General features: G+C 32.5%; 1 protein-coding gene across 43 annotated transcripts in view; it reads right to left on the bottom strand.

The window, feature by feature from the left end:
* The window catches only part of RIMS2 (regulating synaptic membrane exocytosis 2), a 467197-nt gene that overhangs the window by 210901 nt on the left and 236546 nt on the right, over positions 1-19750 (bottom strand). For 29 of the 43 annotated variants that reach the window (XM_045861580.1, XM_045861553.1, XM_045861554.1 and 26 more), the window contains 3 exons: positions 18953-19076; positions 17253-17299; positions 13989-14101 (listed from right to left, as the gene is read on the bottom strand). In XM_045861580.1, the coding sequence (XP_045717536.1) occupies positions 13989-14101; positions 17253-17299; positions 18953-19076 (284 nt within the window). Of the gene's footprint in view, positions 1-3613; positions 3662-13988; positions 14102-17252; positions 17300-18952; positions 19077-19750 lie in introns of all 43 variants that reach the window. The other 14 variants (XM_045861532.1, XM_045861535.1, XM_045861544.1 and 11 more) reach the window with 1 other exon arrangement.

The raw sequence follows: 19750 nt of genomic DNA, 5'->3' as shown, positions 1-19750 counted from the left end.
TGATTGCTTCCTTTATCTTTATGCAAAAATCACTGTAGTTCATTTTGGCCCCTCTACAATAATGAGTTCAAAATACATGCTCAAAATGAACTGAACAGATAGTAACTTGTTTATATGGCATTCATAGCAAATTTATAAGGAAATGTTTTATGTTATTGCACAGCAGAAGATGTTTCAACGATTATAAGCAATGGGGAATTACTAGTAACTTTAGTCAATAAAATCCTTATGTATGTATTTAAAACTATAAATTCCTATTTCTAAATTTCTTGAATAGATATAAAGTCTTTTTATGTTTGTGATACAAATGTATCACAGTCCTTAGAATAAGGGGGTATATTTTATAAGGTAAGATGAGAAAATGTGAATAATTTTCCTCTGCCGTAATTAGGAACTGAAACGTCACATCCAGCTGCTGAATTCACTTGATTTAACAACCACACACACACCTCACACTCCCTCCCCTCGCTAGCTGACGTGATGATGTCAGGATCTGTGATAGCCATGACTCTGACCCACAAGGTGGCTCAGAGCTCACCTGACTACTATCTTGAAGTTGAAATTGAATCAAAAATTTAAAATTTGGGAATAAAATTGCATTTATAGAACATGTATTTTATGGTTTATATTTTTATGGTATATACGTATATACATGTTAATGATTTAATTTTTCCTTTAATCTGAACAGTGTTCACAAATTATTTTGGAGGCAGAAGAGGGTATGGGAATATAAATGGTGGTAGAAGGAGACTCGACCTGGGGTGGCAAACACACAGTACAATATACAGACAATGTATTATAAAATTGTAGACCTGAAAGCTATATAATTATATTAACCAATGTTACCCACATAAATTCAATAAAAAAGTAAAAAATTTAAATATACATCTCATGTCAGTCCTTCCCTCTCTCCTCCAATGAGGACAGGCAGGTCCAGGCCAGGATAACAGGGCTTTGTTGAGTCCCTGATTTTGTATCTTAGAGAATGAGAAGCTGAGCAAGAGAAGAGGAAGACTGATGGTCCAGAAGAGCCTATAAAATTATTTATACGCTTTTCTTTTTTTGTCAAATGGAATCAGCCCTCTTATAGAACAACAGTAAGAAATATTTAAATTTTTAAAATTATAATCACTACTCGTTTTGTAGTAGCCCATGTGTTTAATGCAGGTATTACCTTGCCACTGTGTAACAAAACATTTTCCTAATAAAGCTGCTCAGTTAAAACAGACTACAAAAGTCTATTGTTCACAAACCTCCTGCATCAATTGTGAAGAAGCTAAAAATTCCTGGGGCCCACCTCTCACCTACTGAATCAGAATAGGGTCCAGGAATTACCATTTTAATTTTTTAAAGATTTTATTTGTTTATTTTTGGACAGAGGGGAAGGGAGGGAGAAAGAGAGGGAAAGAAAAATCAATGTGCAAGAGATAGATACATCAATCAGTTGCCTCTCGCATGCCTTATACTGGGGACCTGGCCTGCAACCCAGGCATGTGCTGTGACTGGGAATAAACCTGCGACCTTTTGGTTCGCAGGCTGGCAGTCAATCCACTGAGCCACACCAGCCAAGGCAAGAATTACCCTTTCACCAGAGTCCTCCAGGTGATTGTCATGGACATTATACTTTGAGAACCACGGCCTCAGATTAGGGGATCAACCTTAAAAAAAAGAAAGGCTCTTACATTTGAATGGAGAAAAAAGTTCAAGTATTTGCTTGCCTAAGAATATTTAACATACATACAGATGAGGGTAAATGGAAAAGAAATAGACTGAATTATTCTGGCAAAAGACAAGAGGGGAAAACAAAAACAAAAGGTAAGAAATACAAGAGTATCCTATATATAAGATAAAACAGAGATGTTATCATAAAACGTGCATCATGGGTCCTCTAAACTGTGTGAGCAGAACCAGAGTAATTTCTGGTACTCTCTATTGTCTATAGAAATAAAAAAGCTTATTTTCCCATGATATGAAAAATCTAGTATTAGATACCTTAAAGAGAAAAATATGTAAAAGGCTCAATTTTTTTCCATTAAAATTTATAGTTAAGAAATAAAGAAACAATGATCATTATTAGACTAAGCTCATAATTAATTAAGAAAATTATTGATTTCTGTGGGGTTTTAAGGGTTTAAGACTAAGCAGTTATAGTTAGTTATTTCCACAGACAATGTTTACTCCTTTGAAATCATTACAGCAAAGTATCTGAGATATATATATTTCAAATATATAATAAGGAGTATTGTTTTTAGATATTCTTATGCCATGGAAAACTAAAAATATCAACTTATTAATAATATTCATTTCTTATATAAACATATTAGGCATATAGCTTTCATATTTTCATAATACTTTAATAGTTTATTAGATTATACTTCACAAATATATAAATGCCAAAATATAGATATAAAAAATATATATAGGCATATTTTTATTTTAACTTTTTAACAAAATTAAACTTTTTAATAAGCTGTCTTAAATTGGGCATCTGATCAATAGCTCCAATTTTCATTTTATGTCACAGACTTCCATTGAAGTTTTTAACAGATATCCAGTTCATATTATCAAAGCATAATCATTTTATTAGCTGTTTTATTACATTTCAAAATTGTTTATCTATGCTTTTAAAACAAGTGGTCAATATATCTGCTGATTCCCCAAAACATAACAAATGCATCTCACAATTCTAGATATGACATACTTCTTTACATTTACCTCATTTTCATTAATAGAAATCTTGGTATCATTTTAATTGTTTGAACAAAACTATCAGTCCAGCTTCACCATGTAACCATTTTTAAATCTCCTAAGCAGAGCCTTAGCAGCACAAGTAAATATTTTACACTATACAATATTAACTAGAACAAGTTTAATTTTTAAAATTCAACTAAATTAGTATTATTCAAAACCAGTAACATAAAAAAAAACATGCAGCAAAGCAAGGAAGCAATACTACTACTTTTTAAACAAACTATATTGGCATTACCATATAAGGGTTTCCTAATGAAAAGAGGCAAACAACTTGTACCCAATTATTACAGTAAAATTAAATGAAATTAAAATTACAAAATATAAACAAACCCATTTTATTTGAATTTTGATCTTCTTTTTTCAAAGTAATATACTTTCCAAATGTTGAACCTTATACATAATATGGGTAAAATCCGTGTTTTAGATAAGGTACAAATCTATTTGCCAATCTCCTCAAGGGGATATTGCTTGGAAAATGCAAAAGAATGTAGATGTTAAGTGATATAATGAATGATTTAAAGAGACAGCAACTGTGCATAGTAAAAGCAAGTATCAAGAGTATAAAATTAGTTATTTCTTCCAATGCTACACATATAAGTAGAATTTACATTAAATACCACTAAGAGTTTTAGTATTCAGTGCATCACATAAAATCACTAACAAAAATTGTCTCTTTAAATTTTTATTTTATTTTAATCCCCATGCAGAATTTTATAAGTTGGCTCATAAAATGATCTGAAAGTCAATAATATGGCTTGGAGCAACATACCAAAAAAAGTTTACCTACTAGGCATTTTCCAAAAGCATACAAATAAGGGTTAAGACACAACTTTAGTTTCTATCAGGCAGACAAGGCCTTTACCTGAACCCTAGGAACAAAAGGCGTTGTTCTTCTACTAAGGCTTTGGCTCTGGTAAGCAAAATTAAAGAAAAAAGCAATAAAACAAAACCAAAAGGACAACACGCTGGAACTAAAAGACCAAAGTAAAAACAAACACATAAAACTACCCCTTAAATATAACTTTTCCATGACAATATATATCTAAAGTAAGTACATCAATGTAATGGATAAATTAATTTTGTCAAAATGCTAAAATATGTAAAATCTTAGAATTTCTAAATCAGGTTTTTAAATATAATCAACATAACAGGAATTAAAACTGGATGTAAGATAACATATTCAGGCTCGTAATTTCTGAAAGTATGAGTGTAAATAAAACAACAGCCAAGAAATTTCAGGTTTCCCCTCAAACACAGTACAAAGAAAAAAATCCCAGTACAAAATGAAATCGGATAAAAATGCATTATAGAATTATTAGCGAAAAGACATCTGAGGAAGTAATTGTGTAACTTCTCCAAAAAGATATCTCTAACAAAATTCTAAAAAATATTAGTCAAGTTGACTCAGTATTAATTCTTAAAAGAATAACACAGTATGCTGGAATGCACAGGATTAATTAGGTGATTTGTACTTTAAGAATTTATACCAGGTCCTAGTATTTAAACAACATTTTCAGACATTTATTGTGTACTGCTCAAGATAACACATTTATTTTTATATTTACAGTTCTTTATATTTTTTCAAGCCTTTACTGACAGTTTATTGCAACTTTATTGCCTCTGACAATGCTAGGCACTAGTTGGTATTATCTCCAATTCGTAGGAGAAAACAGAAACAGAACAGCAACAAAAACTGACTACACACTCAAACAAAATTCAAAACAAAATTCGATAAGACAGTGTGGAAGGAAAGGGGCCACATATTAACCTGACAGCTCAGGGGAGGCCTGCTAGGCAGCCTTACAAACTCAAGAGAACTAAAGTAACCACAAAGGATGCTCTAAAATTAAAAATTATTAACTAAAAGCAACTCATGGCAAATAGTCATGTCCTAGGCCAGTATTTTTCCCTAATAAAGGTCAATCTTTACCTGTCTATAGTCTATTGCATCTAAAATAACTTACCTTTGGAATGTCAAGGTAACTTCCCTTTTTCCCAAAGGCTTTGGGCACAAGCTGAGACCACAAATCCTCTCATTATTATTGTTATTGTGTTAATTGTTGAGTGTTAACTATCCCTTACCCACCGAAGTACAAAAAGTATGTATCTATCATTTTACCTTTTCTCCAATCCCAGAAATTTCCTCACTTCCTTTCTCCTGCCTCCCTAATCTATCACCAGTGGACTTCCTGTAATCCCCTTATGGCTCCTTCTTTGGTTCTGACATATAGAACAGGTGCTAAATTGCCATTCTCTGGAGCATTTCTCAATCAGTTCAGATACTGCTTTCTGGCAACTGTCATCAGTTTGGCTCAAATAAACTTAACAAAAATTCTCTAAGTTCTGAGTGTTTCTAACATCGACATTAACTTGGCAACCACAGCAGGACTTAAAAGCAGCCCATCCAGGACCACCTAGCAGACCAGGTCCCCTCGTAGGTACCAGCAGGGGCCCAGTGTGCCTCACTGGCTCCTCCTTTTGCAAAGGGTGAACTTGGGTAAATTTCAGCTGGAATTCTGGACCTCCCCATTGTAAGGTATGAGGTCTTGACTTTATTTGAGCTGTTTTCTTAAATCCTTGAAGTAGAACTAAGGTTAAGGGTTGACAGAACCCAGGTTAAAGCAGGACTTAAAAAAAAAAGAGCAGCTGGTTTTCAACTTTGGCTTTTTAAGTTGGTATTGCTTTCTGAGAATGTGAAGTGCACACTCTACAGACCTCAAAACAAAACTAAAATTAACATGGGAAATTGTGCCTCCAAGGCCAGAAACTCCCAGACCCCAGACCTCAGCAATACTCCTGGTAAGAAGCTTTGACTTGCAAGTGCATTACAAAAATGGAGAGATTTAACTAAAAATAATATCAACTTAAAATGTCCAAAATGCAGTTTTCCTTTGACACCTAAATTAATTTTTGCATGCAAAATTAGAAAATGCCAGCTCTAAAACTAAACTGAATGAATGGGAAGTGTATACTGATTTGGAAATTAAAAGCTTCTACAAGAATCACATATACATTTTTTAAAACCATTAATAAGTCTCTGAACTGGAAAAGGCTTCTGAAGCTAATAAATGCCAACAACCCATTCTCTCCCCTTTACAACTCTGAAAGCAAAGTCTGCCTTTGAAATGCAAATACCTGGTCTCCAAGAACTCTTACCTGGACCATCCTTAAAATGCAACGTTTTGGGAAGGTATATCTTATCAAGAAGGTTGGGGGGGAGGGACCTTAACCGTATCTAATTAAATCAATTTGATTTATTTCAGCTACTCCTTTCTAAATGACTCAATTTTAATTAAGGTTATTGAATATTCAAATATTTCAAAACGCTAAAACATTGACTGCTGGACAAGTCTTGGGTCCCCCTGCTTTTGGCTTTTGTTGAAGAAAGGCTGTGGAGTGGATTTGGAGCTGTTAATGAGAGTCTTGTTTATAGACGCCTTTGTTAAAGGAGTGGTTCTTGAAAGTAAGTGTATTTGCCAATAAAGGGACCTATGTTTCTACAGGTTATGAAATATATTCATAAAAGTTGATCTAGATAATACCAGCTGCTCATTTTTGGTTATTATTGGAAATTGAAGTTTCTGAAAGTTAAGAATTCAAATTAAGTCACAAACAATTTGCATGGTTTTGGTAACAGAAGGCATAAAATAGAAATACTTTTAAGGGAAAGGAAAGTAAGTAAATTATAAAAATAGTTATTTCTGAATGAATAAGGTTTGTGAAAATATGAAAGTTTCTCAGTTTTGTAAAGGTTATGAAAGTTGTAGAAGTTGAGGTAAGTTTTAAGTTTATAAGCTAAAGTGGCTAAAGTTGCCCTTCTCTAGAAAAATTAGTAATTCAGATTATGTGTATGGTCTAAATGTGCATGGTTTTAATATAATATGTGTTCATCTATATAATATGTGTAGTGCACTTTTTTTCTGCCTCTGGATGACATTATTAGGGTATAATATTTTATTGGCCCTAAAGAAATTAAAATACTTATATAAATTAAACCCAATCCTGTGGTCTGGTCAAAATATTTAATATTAAACCTGGTTTAAGTTTAATTAATGTCCTTTAAAGTTATTACCAAAACATATGTGTTTATTTTATCCAAATTTACAAAAAAATAAAAGGCTTATGTTATGGTCTTTTGGTTAAGTTTGTTTGACAAACCTTTCCAAAGTTTAAATTTTAAAAGACTTTTTAACCAAGAAATGACTTTGAATTATTCCGATGGGCCCTGGAATACCTCAAGGATTTATTCTCTCTCCTTATAAAAAAAGTTTTAAACTAATTAGGCCTATTTAAAATGCTTGATACATGGGAAGCTTTGCCAAAATAAAAATAAAAATACCTACATTCTATTTATATACCTTTTTGCTTTCACCTGGAAGAATTACAAGTTTACTTGGACAATAATGGCCCAGGAATATATGGGAAAGTCCAACCTATTGCCTTAAATACTAAAAGCTAACTTAAATAGTGTTAAATGTCCTAGAAATTCCACTGTAATACAATGTGAATAATTTAGTTTATACTCTAGGAACTTACTAAATTCCCCAGAAAACACAATATCAAAAAACAAGTTCTGATTCTGTTCACCCCAGATAAAATACTTTGGTTATCTAATACATAGGAATGGACTACTAATTAACCTGAAAGACTCAAAGGAATCCTATCTTTTTCTCTTCCAAAAAAATAAAAGAGCAGCTTAAAAGATTCCTGGGTTTTACTGAATATTGTCACAATTGAATTCCAAATGTTATTAATGGCCAAGCCACTATATGTCTTACTAAAATCAAACGATCTGACCATCCTCTTGTTCCTAGGAATGGTTTCTAAAAAAAAAAAAACCCTTAATAATGCTGATTTAATTTAGTTTACAAGATGTTTGAAAAATAAACAAGAATGTCACCAAGCTGAGTATGCAGTACCTTCCATGGTGGACATAACCAAGTTCTTATTTACCTGAGTAAAATCTGCCCAACAAGCCTAATTACTTATTCTAGCTGGCATTTGTCAATTGGCCAAAAATTAAATAGCCAATTAGTTACACTAATAATAGCTAGGCTTTTGGTGTACCTCACAACTTTCAAATATTGTTAAAACAGCAGGGTTTCTTAAATTTCCCAGGGCAGCCCATAAAAAAAAGGAAATTAAATTGCAAAATCATTAAATGTAATACAAAAATTAAAACAACTGGCAATTATCAAAATTCCAGGGTTTACTAAAGCTGCCACCATGATAGCAAAAGCAAAATATTTAGCCAATGCTACGGCTAGACAGGCAGCATTAAATAGTTACATTATCCAAACCTAAGAATGTCCCTGGTTTCCATTAAACCAATAAAAACTCTCATTTATAGTTCTAATGGACAGCTGCAAAGGGAAAAAATGACAACAAAAGGGGGGACCTTTGCCCCAACCAACGAATAGGGCTTGGACCCAGTCAGAAACCAATCTTACCTATAAAAGCTTAATTACCAATACGGCACTTTAACATGTACATAAGCTAAAAATAAAGTCCTCAAAAATAACTTCATGAAGTAAACAATATTACTGAAAACTTTCTTTTACTGTAACTCACAAAATACAAAGCAAATATTTTATTTGTCCAAAATATAGCCCAGGAAAATCATTCCTCTGGACCAGAGAACATTTCTCACTTCCCTCAAATCCAGGTATGGTAATTGGATTTTATCCAAATGCCACTATCTCAAAAATATCAAAAACCTATTAGTTATAATTTTGTATGGGTTAAGGCATTCCCCTGCAGAAAAACAACAGCTTTAATGGTAGGTAAATTACTTCAAAAAAATTAATTCCCAAATCAGGGAATTCCAAGTCAGTGACTAAGGGACTCCTTTACCAAACAAACAATATAATCCATTTATAATATATGGTCTATTCTACAGTATTTTCATTGTGCCTATCACTCCCAGTTCTCTGGATTAATAGAGCACACAAATAATACAATAGAGCACACAAAATTCAACTAGGTAAATTTTCGGAAGCTTTAAATCATCATTAGCCAAAAGCTCTCCTCATAGTATGCTTCAACGTAAAATCTATGGTAAAGAGAGCCTTTCTCCTTACAAAATAGTGACTAGCCACCCTATAAATCTAAATAAAGAAACATATAAGTCAACTTTACTAAAAGAAGACATTCTACATTATTATTAAGGGCTCATTAACCAGCTTTCAGGGACTAATGAATTAGTAACATTTCACAGTGCACTCCTAGGAAACAAAGACTTCAAAAACCACAATTTACAACAAGGAAATTATTGTCCACTGGAAAAGATATTAAAAACTCTCCAACATAATTAAAAGGGACCTTATCTGAGGCCTAACTGCAAATGTTTCCTTTCTCCTGCCTCCCTCCCTAATCTATCACCAACGGACTTCATGCAACCCCCTTATGACTCCTCCTTTGATTATATAATGTATAAAATAAGGTGCTAAGCTGCCATTCTCTGGAGTATTTCTCAATCTGTTGAGATATTGCTTCCCTGCAATTGTAGCCAGTTTGGCAAACTCACCAAAAATTCTCCACAGGTTTGAATGTTTCTTATGTTGGCAATGGTATTAAAGGCAGAAAATACAGCCCGCCTCGATTAAATCATTCTATTTCATATTCTTTGAGTAAAATAAAATTTCATTTCTCTTCTGACTTCTTTTTTAGAAACCATTTCCAACAAAGATATCAAAATAATCAGAATTTTGTGCCTTCATTATAAGGCATGCCAACAGTTAATTCAGGAACACAATAAGAAGCATATTTCTGGGTTTGGGGATGCATTTCAAGATATTTAATTTTGCTTCTTTCACCAAAATTCCATTCCATCCCTTACATTTCCTGTGGATGTCTATCTTGTCTAACTCAAAGAGTTTTGTATATTGTACTTAATGGCTTCCAGCTGCTACATGGAAAGCGTTAACAGGTATTAAGACTACTGCCCACTTATCATCAGACTTACACTTTGTAACACATAAATCTAAGTAAGACATAAGGAAAAGCAGACCTTGAAAAGAAACTATCATTTAATTACAAGCCATCATTCTCTCAAATCTAAGCTATCTTTCTTTTTGTATGGAAACATACCAAAGGAAGAAAGGAATGTTTAGATATGGAGTGTGTTACTGACATCTATCTGCATAGCTCCAGGTGGGTAATTCTCTAGCAAGCGGGGAAGGGATGGATGAAATGTATACAGATTAACTAGGCATGCTAAAGGAAGGAGCTAACCACGTCCTCTATTTAGAAACAGATTTTATTTTCCTTGCCCTCTCACTTGTTCTATCTGATTTAGAACAAAAATACCAAGATAATAAAAGTAAATACTACTCCCATTCATAAACTAAAAGATTACTTTAAAAGAAATAGTACTTTTAAAAAATTAATCTTTTCAGACAAAGATTTTCAACCTTCTAAAACAAATGAGCAACTCGCAGATTTCTGAAGTCAATTGTCTAAAATCTATGGCAACTTAAACCTAATCTTCACTCCTAAGTTTATACATTAAATGTGGCTATAACAACATTAAATTATTTTTTTAAATTGAGGTGAAATTCAAACAACACATAAATCATTTAAAGTGTACAATGAGAGGCGTTCAGCGCATTCACAATGCTGTGCAACCATCACCTCCCTCTGGTTTCAAAGCAGATTCAACACCCTGTAAGAATATCCTGTGCCTGTTAAGTAATCAGGCCCCAGGCCCCCATCCTCCCAACTCCTGGCAACCACTGAGCTGCTTTCTGTCTGTATGGGATTCTGGATCTTTCACATAGAATGGTGAAGTATTACCAGAATGTATTTCATTGCAACTTGTAATTAATAATACTTCATTTATTTTAAAGGTGAAATACCTGATATCCATAACAATTCAGTTTCATCCAAATAAAGAATTTGAACTCATACACTACAATTTATTTTGCATTTTTAATGCCACTTTCTACTATATACTGCACTACTATCTGGAGGACATTCCTTTTAAGCAATGCTTCTAAAATAACAAAGGATGTGACAATAAAGTATGAAGGATAAACACTCAAAGAAAAATCTTTATAGACTTTCAAAAACTTTCTGTAAATTCGAGTTTCTAAGTGGACATTAAGGATGCATGCCTATTCTTCAGTTACGTATTCCCTTTAAATGGGCATATAAGGTGGATATGTACAACATGTGCAAAGTCATCACTAAAAATGGAGTCAAATATATTAAAACAAAGTTATAGAAACACTGCAACTATAAATAAACCACAGACCCTAAAGTAAAATGACTGTCAAAAAGAATCAGTGTATTCCTTTAGAATTTCTCACTTTTAAAAGAATTGAAGGCTATATTTTATCTTAACTCTATCAAAATAACTAGCCAAAAACTGCAAATTACTTTTAAAATATTGAGAGAATTATAAAAGTAAGTCTCTGAAGAAGGAATCTGCTAACTTATGGAAGAGCTCTAAGTTTTAGAAAAATCAAAATATGGGAGTACTGACTGTGCCAAGGCTACCAACCAGTCCAGGTGTCATAAACGTGAACTCGCACTTACAATCTCAGTGAGTACACTAAGGGCACTTTGAATAATCACAAGCAACAGCACAATTCCAGCATGGAGAGGAAATATACAACATGATTTTTAAAAAATTATCAACAACCTTGAGGTGAAAGTTTAAACACCAATTTGCATTATAATTATATTTTCTATTTGGGGAAATAGCAGTCCATAAATTGACATATTATAGGAAGGTCGGCTCATATACTATGTAAATTATCTTTGTTCTCAGGCATTAGCATGTCATGATTTTGTTAAGTTATGGGCCCAGGTAAAATCTCATCAACAGCAAAAATGCCCAAAGATCAAATAGAAGGATACAGAGATTGTTATGTTGCCTTGTGACTTCCTAGGGGTGTTCCCAAAGGGTGATATATGTGGGCGTACATTTTCCCAACCTCTGCAGCACTACAGCAAACCAGAATTGTCTCCAGTTGGCAGGAATAGGATTTAATATAAAGGGAAATACTATATCCAAACGGTATCTTGCTTATGTTTTCCTGCATGCAAAGTATAAATATAAAATTAAGTTTCATGAGGGTAAAATTGATGTTTCTCTTGATCACCGTTGTATTCCTAGCTCTAAGTATCATGAATGAACAGGGGTTAGACCTTAATGTATATTTCTTAAATAGATCATTAGAGTTTAGTCTGGTAAAAATATTTCTGAGGAAATTTTAGGTATGCAACAGATTTCAAGAGCTTAACATTTTCTTTTCCTTTCATATTCTAATTTTACTTCTGGAAAGTTATCCTGACAAAAGAATTTTGTCCTAACAAAATGTGCAAAATCCTTTATATTAAAGGATTTCCATGGCATTGTTCTTTATAATAATGTAAATTACAAACAAGCAAGATACCCTATTTTAACATATTAAGTTAAAGTGGAGTATTAAAATAATTTGAAGCAGAATTTTCTTAAAAGTTTAAAGAAAAAAGTGCACAAAGTAAAGGAAAGAACAGATTTCCAAATCATGAGGAAAAACTGTGGAATCTGAACTTTGTCACAATGCACTGTGCTCCTCCTCACCCTCCCTCCTGTCCAACCTGTAATAGGGCCTCAGGATTTTAAAAGAGGTAACAAAGTTGTACTCATCATGGAAGTCTAACTTCCACTCCTTCCTCCTCCACCAACAGCACCAACTACATACACACACACATTTATTTATATACTGACATCATCCAGGTACCCAGGACATTACTTAACAAAAAAAAACATAAACTATTTAAATAGAGCTATAAAAAAAAAGAAAAGAGCTAACATTTATTACCACTTCCTAAAACAGTGGACAAAAAAAGACACATACATTTGTAACCATAAATGACAACATCTGTATTGTCAATATATATATGTATGAGAATAAGTAGAAAAATGCTACTCATTGTGGAAAAATGAAAAAGACCATTGTCCTCAAATGAAAAGTTTAGTCTGTTTATAGAAGAGAAAGGAAAAGAAAATAATAAATAGAAGAAATTCATTTTAGTAAGACATTTACAATCTCCTAACAGTATCTCAATTTTCTTTCTTGCATTTTTTATAACTGTAACCTTTTTGATCAAAATAGTCCCAGAATGCACATGTCTAATGACTTTTTCAATAAATATTAATACGTTAATTTTGTTTATATACCCTATATCTCCTTTAAGTTAATGAAAATTCAGTATAAATCAAATACTTCCCCTTCCCCCCAAAATAAAAGGAGATATTTTGTACCTTGTGTAATAAAGATTTTTTTCTATTGCTCTTAAAATATCAGCCCAAAAATAATTTGGTTTTTAATTATAATTTTTATCCAAAATTCAATGTCTGAATTTTGAGAATCTAAATAGTTCTTAATAGCCATAAAGTTTCAAGTTCAATAATTTACTGGCATTATTGTCAATGTTAACCCATATGTTTCTAAAATATGACTGGATAAATTTTAATATTTTTAAATGGTTTAAAAGGGAAAGAAAACAAGGAATTAACAAAAAGTGAGGGCTTATATATGCAGAGCTCTTCTAATATGAAAATAAAATGCATAATTGAACTTTTAACTATTTTATTCAAATTAGAGACCTTTTAATATGAAATCATGTGGTGTACTCAGTAGTCAATTATCTATTTACCCAGGTACTAAGTTTTGTCTGTTGACAAAAGCATCTCAAGTTTCATTACATTTCAGAGCAATATTCATAACTCACCTAAAATTTCCTTACGGTTAAACAATGGGGAAAATACATAAATATTTACTTCTATTTCAAATATACCATCTTTCTATAGTGCAGAATTTTTATACCCCTTAACAGTTTATAACATATTCTAGTCATTTTAGGGTACTGAGCAAAAATCATGTTTGAATTTTAGAATAATATTACTAAAGTAAAAAAATTTTAGGAATCTTCACAAATTCTATTGCTCATTAAATTCCAGAAGACACTAATAAAGAAAGCACTATAGTAAATAATTAAAACTGAGTTTCTTTTTTTGTTGTTCAATCCCTGCCCTCTCCCCCACACACAGCCTAACTGAACTTCAATTAATTAATCCACCCCCCTTTGCTCACTCAGTTTACTAAGAATGAGAAAGTTGAGGGTTAAAAGCATAGTTATATTCTAAGAAGAACTTGGTTTACAAAAAATAAAAAAAATAGCAACATATGATAAAAATACTACTTGATACTCCAAAAGGAGAAATTAATTTAGTGATTACATACTGCAAGCTGTCCAGATAAGAACTGTGGAGCGTCTCTCAGCATGCCAGGACTCATGGGAGAGGTCACGGAAATCGAAGGACGATCCATTTTTTGAGATTCAAATGAACTAGAACCTGAAATGGTAATTATAGTAAGAGTAATAATAACAGTTCTTCATTAGTAGCTAATAATTTTCACCATGTAGCTCTTAAATTTTTTTAAATGTCCACAGAATGTCATTATATAGACCATTTTCTTAGCCACAATGTCCCAAATACATTTGAGGATTTTAGTGAAGCAGATGTGAAGCTGAGGGATTTTCTTAGGACTAAGGGTGAACCATTTTCTGTGCCAGTAAGAGTAGAGATAGACATCTTCCTCAGGACTTACATTACTTTGTTAATGTGAACTCAACTCATATCTTTCAATAATGTTAAGAAAATTGTAAAATAAAACATCAGGTATGAAAAAAACAAAACCTAAATCAGTAAGGCAATTTGAAGATGCTCTGAACACGCAATAATAAAACATAGTACTATACTGTGAATCATAAAAAGGTTTGCAGGAAGTGGTGTTTAACCATATGTGGAAGACTATAATAATTAGATGGGCTAAAAGAAAGTCAGGGACTATGAAAAAAGAATATCAGAAAAAGCAGAACCACAGTACTCAGAAATGATATGCATGAATTTATTTATATGGCGGGAAGGGAAAAATTGGAAAGTGAACAAAAATAGGACTAATGGGACACTAGGGGCATTCAGTGCCTGGAATTCTGGGTTACACACTTTGGCACTAATAAAATATCCACGTTAAACTCTTAAGCATGAGGTAATAAAAACCACATTTGAGGAAGGTGACTCTACCATTTACTTAAAGTGTAGGTTAAATTGAGAGACAAGGAAAACAGTCAGGAACAAGTGGAATTCAAAAATAATAATAGGAAAGATTGCAAAAGTAAAATAGAAATAATTCAGGTGATATAAAATAAGAAAATGAGGACTCAGAAACTGATCAGATATGCGATATAGAGGAAAGAGAGAGGATAATATTAAGACCTCAAGTCTGTTGCTAGACATGGGGTCAAGAACGTCCCCTGTGTTTCCGTCTTGTTCTCTGCACAGGCCCGTGCTGACAGTCCCTGGGAGAGAACACACTGGAGAAGTCCTGTGTTTAAGGGAATTAGAGGAAAGCTAATTTGGAACACAGAGGCGGCATGATACTTCTGAGACATCCAAGGAGAGATATAAAACAGGTAACTGAATGTACGGATGGAAGCAAATGTAAAGCAGACACCAGCATTAGAAATTAAACCATGAAGTGTCTCCCTAATTGGAAACACATGCAGATAAAATCCAACTCTACAGAGAGAGGAGATAAAGTGAAGGGGAAACTCCAAGTCTCGGGATCAGAAGCAGCAGTGATACCTTTTATAACATTGAGAAGTGAAAAGAATCCTGACTTTACAGTAAAAAATAAGCTCAGCTTTCCACAAGGAACAAGAAGACACTTAAAAAAGTGTATTTTTCAAATATGCAGGCATGAAAAGACAATGGTAGAGAATTTTATATGTAAACTTAGGGGTCATATGACAATAAAACCATATGAAGAAAAGAACTGAGGAACTAAAGACAGAGGGCTAAGAATTGCTCCTTGGAGAAACCTATTCTTCAGGATTTATAGAATAAAGGATTAAATCTAATTTGAAAAAGGACCCATCTCCTCAGGAACAATGTTGGAATTGTTCCACACTGCTCACACAATATCTGAATGATGTAACATAAATAAATAATTGTTTTAGGAACTCAAAAAAATGGGAGCAATGATAATGATAATGATAATATTATACATCATTATTATCATTATACTAATATTTATTATATTAGAGTTTCATGTGATCATATTACTTTAGATAAAATGATTCAGTAAGTCATATGATCATATTTTAAAGTATGACATTTCAAAGGGATTTCTCCTATCTGGTAATTTTTTAAATTTTATACTTATAATTATAATATAAAATTAAAAATAGATCTATTTTGATAGGACATTCTCAATTATTGTGCATATAGAGAATCTGACCACTTCTCACCACCTCAATGCTACCAACATGGCCTAAGTCAACATCATTTTGCCACTGAAATACTAAAACAGTCCTCTTACTAGTCCCTCTGCTTTCACTCTTAACTCCATTTAACATATTTTCAACATTGTAGCCAGATTTTAAAACAGAAATCTCATCAAAACCATCATATGTAGTTTTCCATTTCTCTCAAAGTAAAAGCCAGTGCCTGTGCAGTGGCTTGTGGAGTCTGCAGTTCGGCTGCCCACCACTCTTCTGCTCCCTCTCCTACCGTTCTGCCCCTTGCTCACTCAGGCGCAGCCAAACTGGCCTTCTTCCTTCCCCTTACATGCACCTTCGGCTTTCTTACCTCAGAGACACTGCATGTCTGGTTCCAGGACCTGGAAAGCTTTGGCTGCAGACAGCCAATCTTTCAAATCTTTGTCCAGATCCTTCCTTCTAAATGTGGTCTCTACCCTGAACACTATTTCAAATTGCAACCCTTCTCTCTTCTTTCACAATATCCCTTATTATGCTCTCAATCAATAAAGAAACTTAGCTCATTAGGAAAAAAATCACTAGTTTAACATCTAAAATAGCACTCAAACACAATAAAAACTACTTACATGTTTAGCATTACTTAAAATAAATTTATACAATATGTCTATTGTCCCACTACAACTCTGATGTTAAATCAGAAATATTCTCATTTTCTACAAATATAAATAAGAGTATACATAATTACTCAGTAGATTGTCCCAAGCATTGCCTATTTACTGAGGGTTAGGTTACACAGTAGTAAATTTTAAAATTAGGGAAAATTTTGGCAGGAGGGGAGGGAAATTTTGGGAGTGACAGTATGTTCATTATTTTTTTATTGTGATGGTTTCACACATATGTCAAAATGTATCTAATTGTGCATTTTCATTATGTACAGTTTATTGTAATATATCCTAATAAAGCTATGTAAAAATACATAGTAGTTAAGACAGTGTGGTTAAAAAAAACCTATCTTAAAGTATTATAGACTATTGTACCTTTTCCCATGACATAAAATAATAATAAATTTTCCATCTATATATATGTTCCATCTGTATATGATTATATACTTGATAACAAGATCATTGTATTTCCTACTTTGTATTACTAGATGAAATACTTCATTTAACCCCCGATGAGTGGCATTATTAATAGCATCCCCTTCTGTAGTACATGAAACTTACTAGACTCCAGTTGTGCGTGTGTGCTGTCAGGTATTCTTGGTATATCTCTGAGAAGACAGAAAAGGAAAAGACATTATTGACATAACGCAACTGCTGTTTTAATCATTATCAACCTATATTAAAGCAGGACAGTATAAAATGAACAAAATTGTGTACAATAGCAGCATTATGTGAACAAAAAAAAATCCGTATTCCTCTATTTCTAATAAAAGTATTCCTGGTTAACACCAAATACTTTAAAAAATTACATTTATACATATTTATAGCAGATTTGTAAAAACAAATACTTTACATTCTATACGCCTCACTACACAATTGTCCATTCTAAAAGATTTCTGCATTCAACAAGTTATACAGATATACAGTGTACAAGTTATACACTGTAATTCTATTTCACTCTTTTCACTTGCTATTGTTCTAAATCAATAATATTAAAATGCAAATGAAATATCACCAAAACAAAAATTAAAATTTTCCCATTTTCATTGAAATTTTTAAATGTAATAACTCCAGGGAAAAAAATGCAAACACATTTCTTATTGGGACTTACAAAATTCCTTTGTATTATACCAAAAACATGTACATTTTGTTTGAGATTTGCCAAAAGTGGTAGATACTGATGGTTAAGATCATTCAGAAAATTATATAAAAGAATATTTAAGACATTACACAAAAAGTGTTTAGTGTCTTTTAATATAAAGAAATACATTTGATTAATACACTAAGCTGATACAGTAGTTCTACCATAATACAAAACTTTAAAAAGACAAAATGAAGAACAGACACAATTTCATGTGGCAAATTCATTACTTTGGAAAGAAACACTTCAACAACTAAGTTAACCAACATTAGTTATTTTCTACATCATAAAAAGAGAACAAAGTAATATAGTTTAACCATTTCCTAATGAGTGAAAACTGGGCATTATACTCTACAACTAAAAATAATTTCTATAGCCTCCACCCTGGAATGCTCTTACTACAAACATATATTTAATAAATCACTGTCAGTTTATAGTATTTAATTGCTTTTTCTAATTACATCTTTTACATTGGCTTAGAATATAGGCTTCTATAAAAGAAATACTACTGTTTAATGAGTAATTTTCATAATATAGGTGCAAAGGACTATAATACCCACTTTTGGAAATTGTCATTTAATGTATAGCTAAAAAATGATAAAAACAAGGGTATTTGACATTTGCTTATTTTTTTAAACTGTTTTTTTAAGATATTATGTTTTTCCTTAAATTATCCCCTCTATCTGGGAATAGTATGTTCTTAGGCCCTCTCTTTCTTATGTTGAAATCTCCATTTGGAAAAAATACATAAAATCCATAGAATATAGTTGATCTTTATTTTTATAATATAAAGGACCACAGTTAATGAAACTTCCTTTAACAGTAACTGTTACTATGGTTACAATGGCATAACCCTTCTACTGATGGCATTAACCATCTACTAAGCTACTAAGAAAACAAAAATAGTAAATAGCTAAATATTTCTCTTTTTTTTGTAGTTAACTATATAATCAGATAAAGAGGTACCATGCTTTTTGGTGAGGTGTTTTTCACAAAAGGAAAAAAAAGTCCTCAAAATAATTTAATTTTATAAAGCAAAAGAGACATTTTGGATTGCATACCACAGATTGTTTAATGGTAGTCAACGCCATCCATGTGAAAAGTGTGTAAACTGACTTACCCAATAGGCCTTGAAACAACAAGCTCCACTTGTGGTTCAGGTTTGGATTCCAGAATGATGTTATATACTTCTTCAAAGGTGGCTCCTTGCAATAGCCTTCCATTCCATTCTAACACTTCATCACCTAGTGTGTGTGTCAGGAAGGATAATCTTAGAAAGAGAATCTAATGCCAAAAAATGCACTAGAAACAAAGCAATCTTAAACTGCAATGAACTCCATAGAATGAAATCACTATTACAAAATAGTGAGAATGGCTCCAGTGACACAAAATTTGGTGGTAAGGATGAATAGTATATTTTACCCAAAAAGGAAGAGTCAGAAAAAAAAATAACATAAAAGTTATTTCTGTGATTTCCAGGATTTTCTCTGTGGTGTCTTGTCCATGAATAGTTGTTAGTTCTTCGTGTGAAGGGCAGCAAAGTCAGGAGCAACCTATGTCAACATCTTGGTGACACAGATATTCTAATTCTAATTAAAATTCTAATTCTAGAAACTATCAAGATCAGGTACCACTTTGTAGATTTCATTACTCTGATTTCTACTTTTTTCAAAATACATTTGGCTGAGCACCTTGTCTAAACTGTCTTGTAAAAAGCTTTATATTTAGTATCTTATTGAATACTCGCCAAGGCACCCAAGGATCTCTCCTATCCATTACCAAAAAGAAAAGGAGTGACACATTTTAGGAAATATGTGTTTATCCATGAAATTTGCTTCCTAAATGATGTGGGAATTTTTCAAAAGAAGAGCAAAGGCTTACAGAAAACAAAGTGGGTTAATACTAGATACAGAGTAGG

The sequence above is a fragment of the Phyllostomus hastatus genome, unplaced genomic scaffold, assembly GCF_019186645.2.
Source record: "Phyllostomus hastatus isolate PE091 unplaced genomic scaffold, TTU_PhHast_1.1 phas_scaffold_21, whole genome shotgun sequence".
Classification (NCBI taxonomy): domain Eukaryota; kingdom Metazoa; phylum Chordata; class Mammalia; order Chiroptera; family Phyllostomidae; genus Phyllostomus; species Phyllostomus hastatus.
Note: the sequence above shows the minus strand (reverse complement) of the source record. Positions and strands in the feature narration are given on the sequence as shown.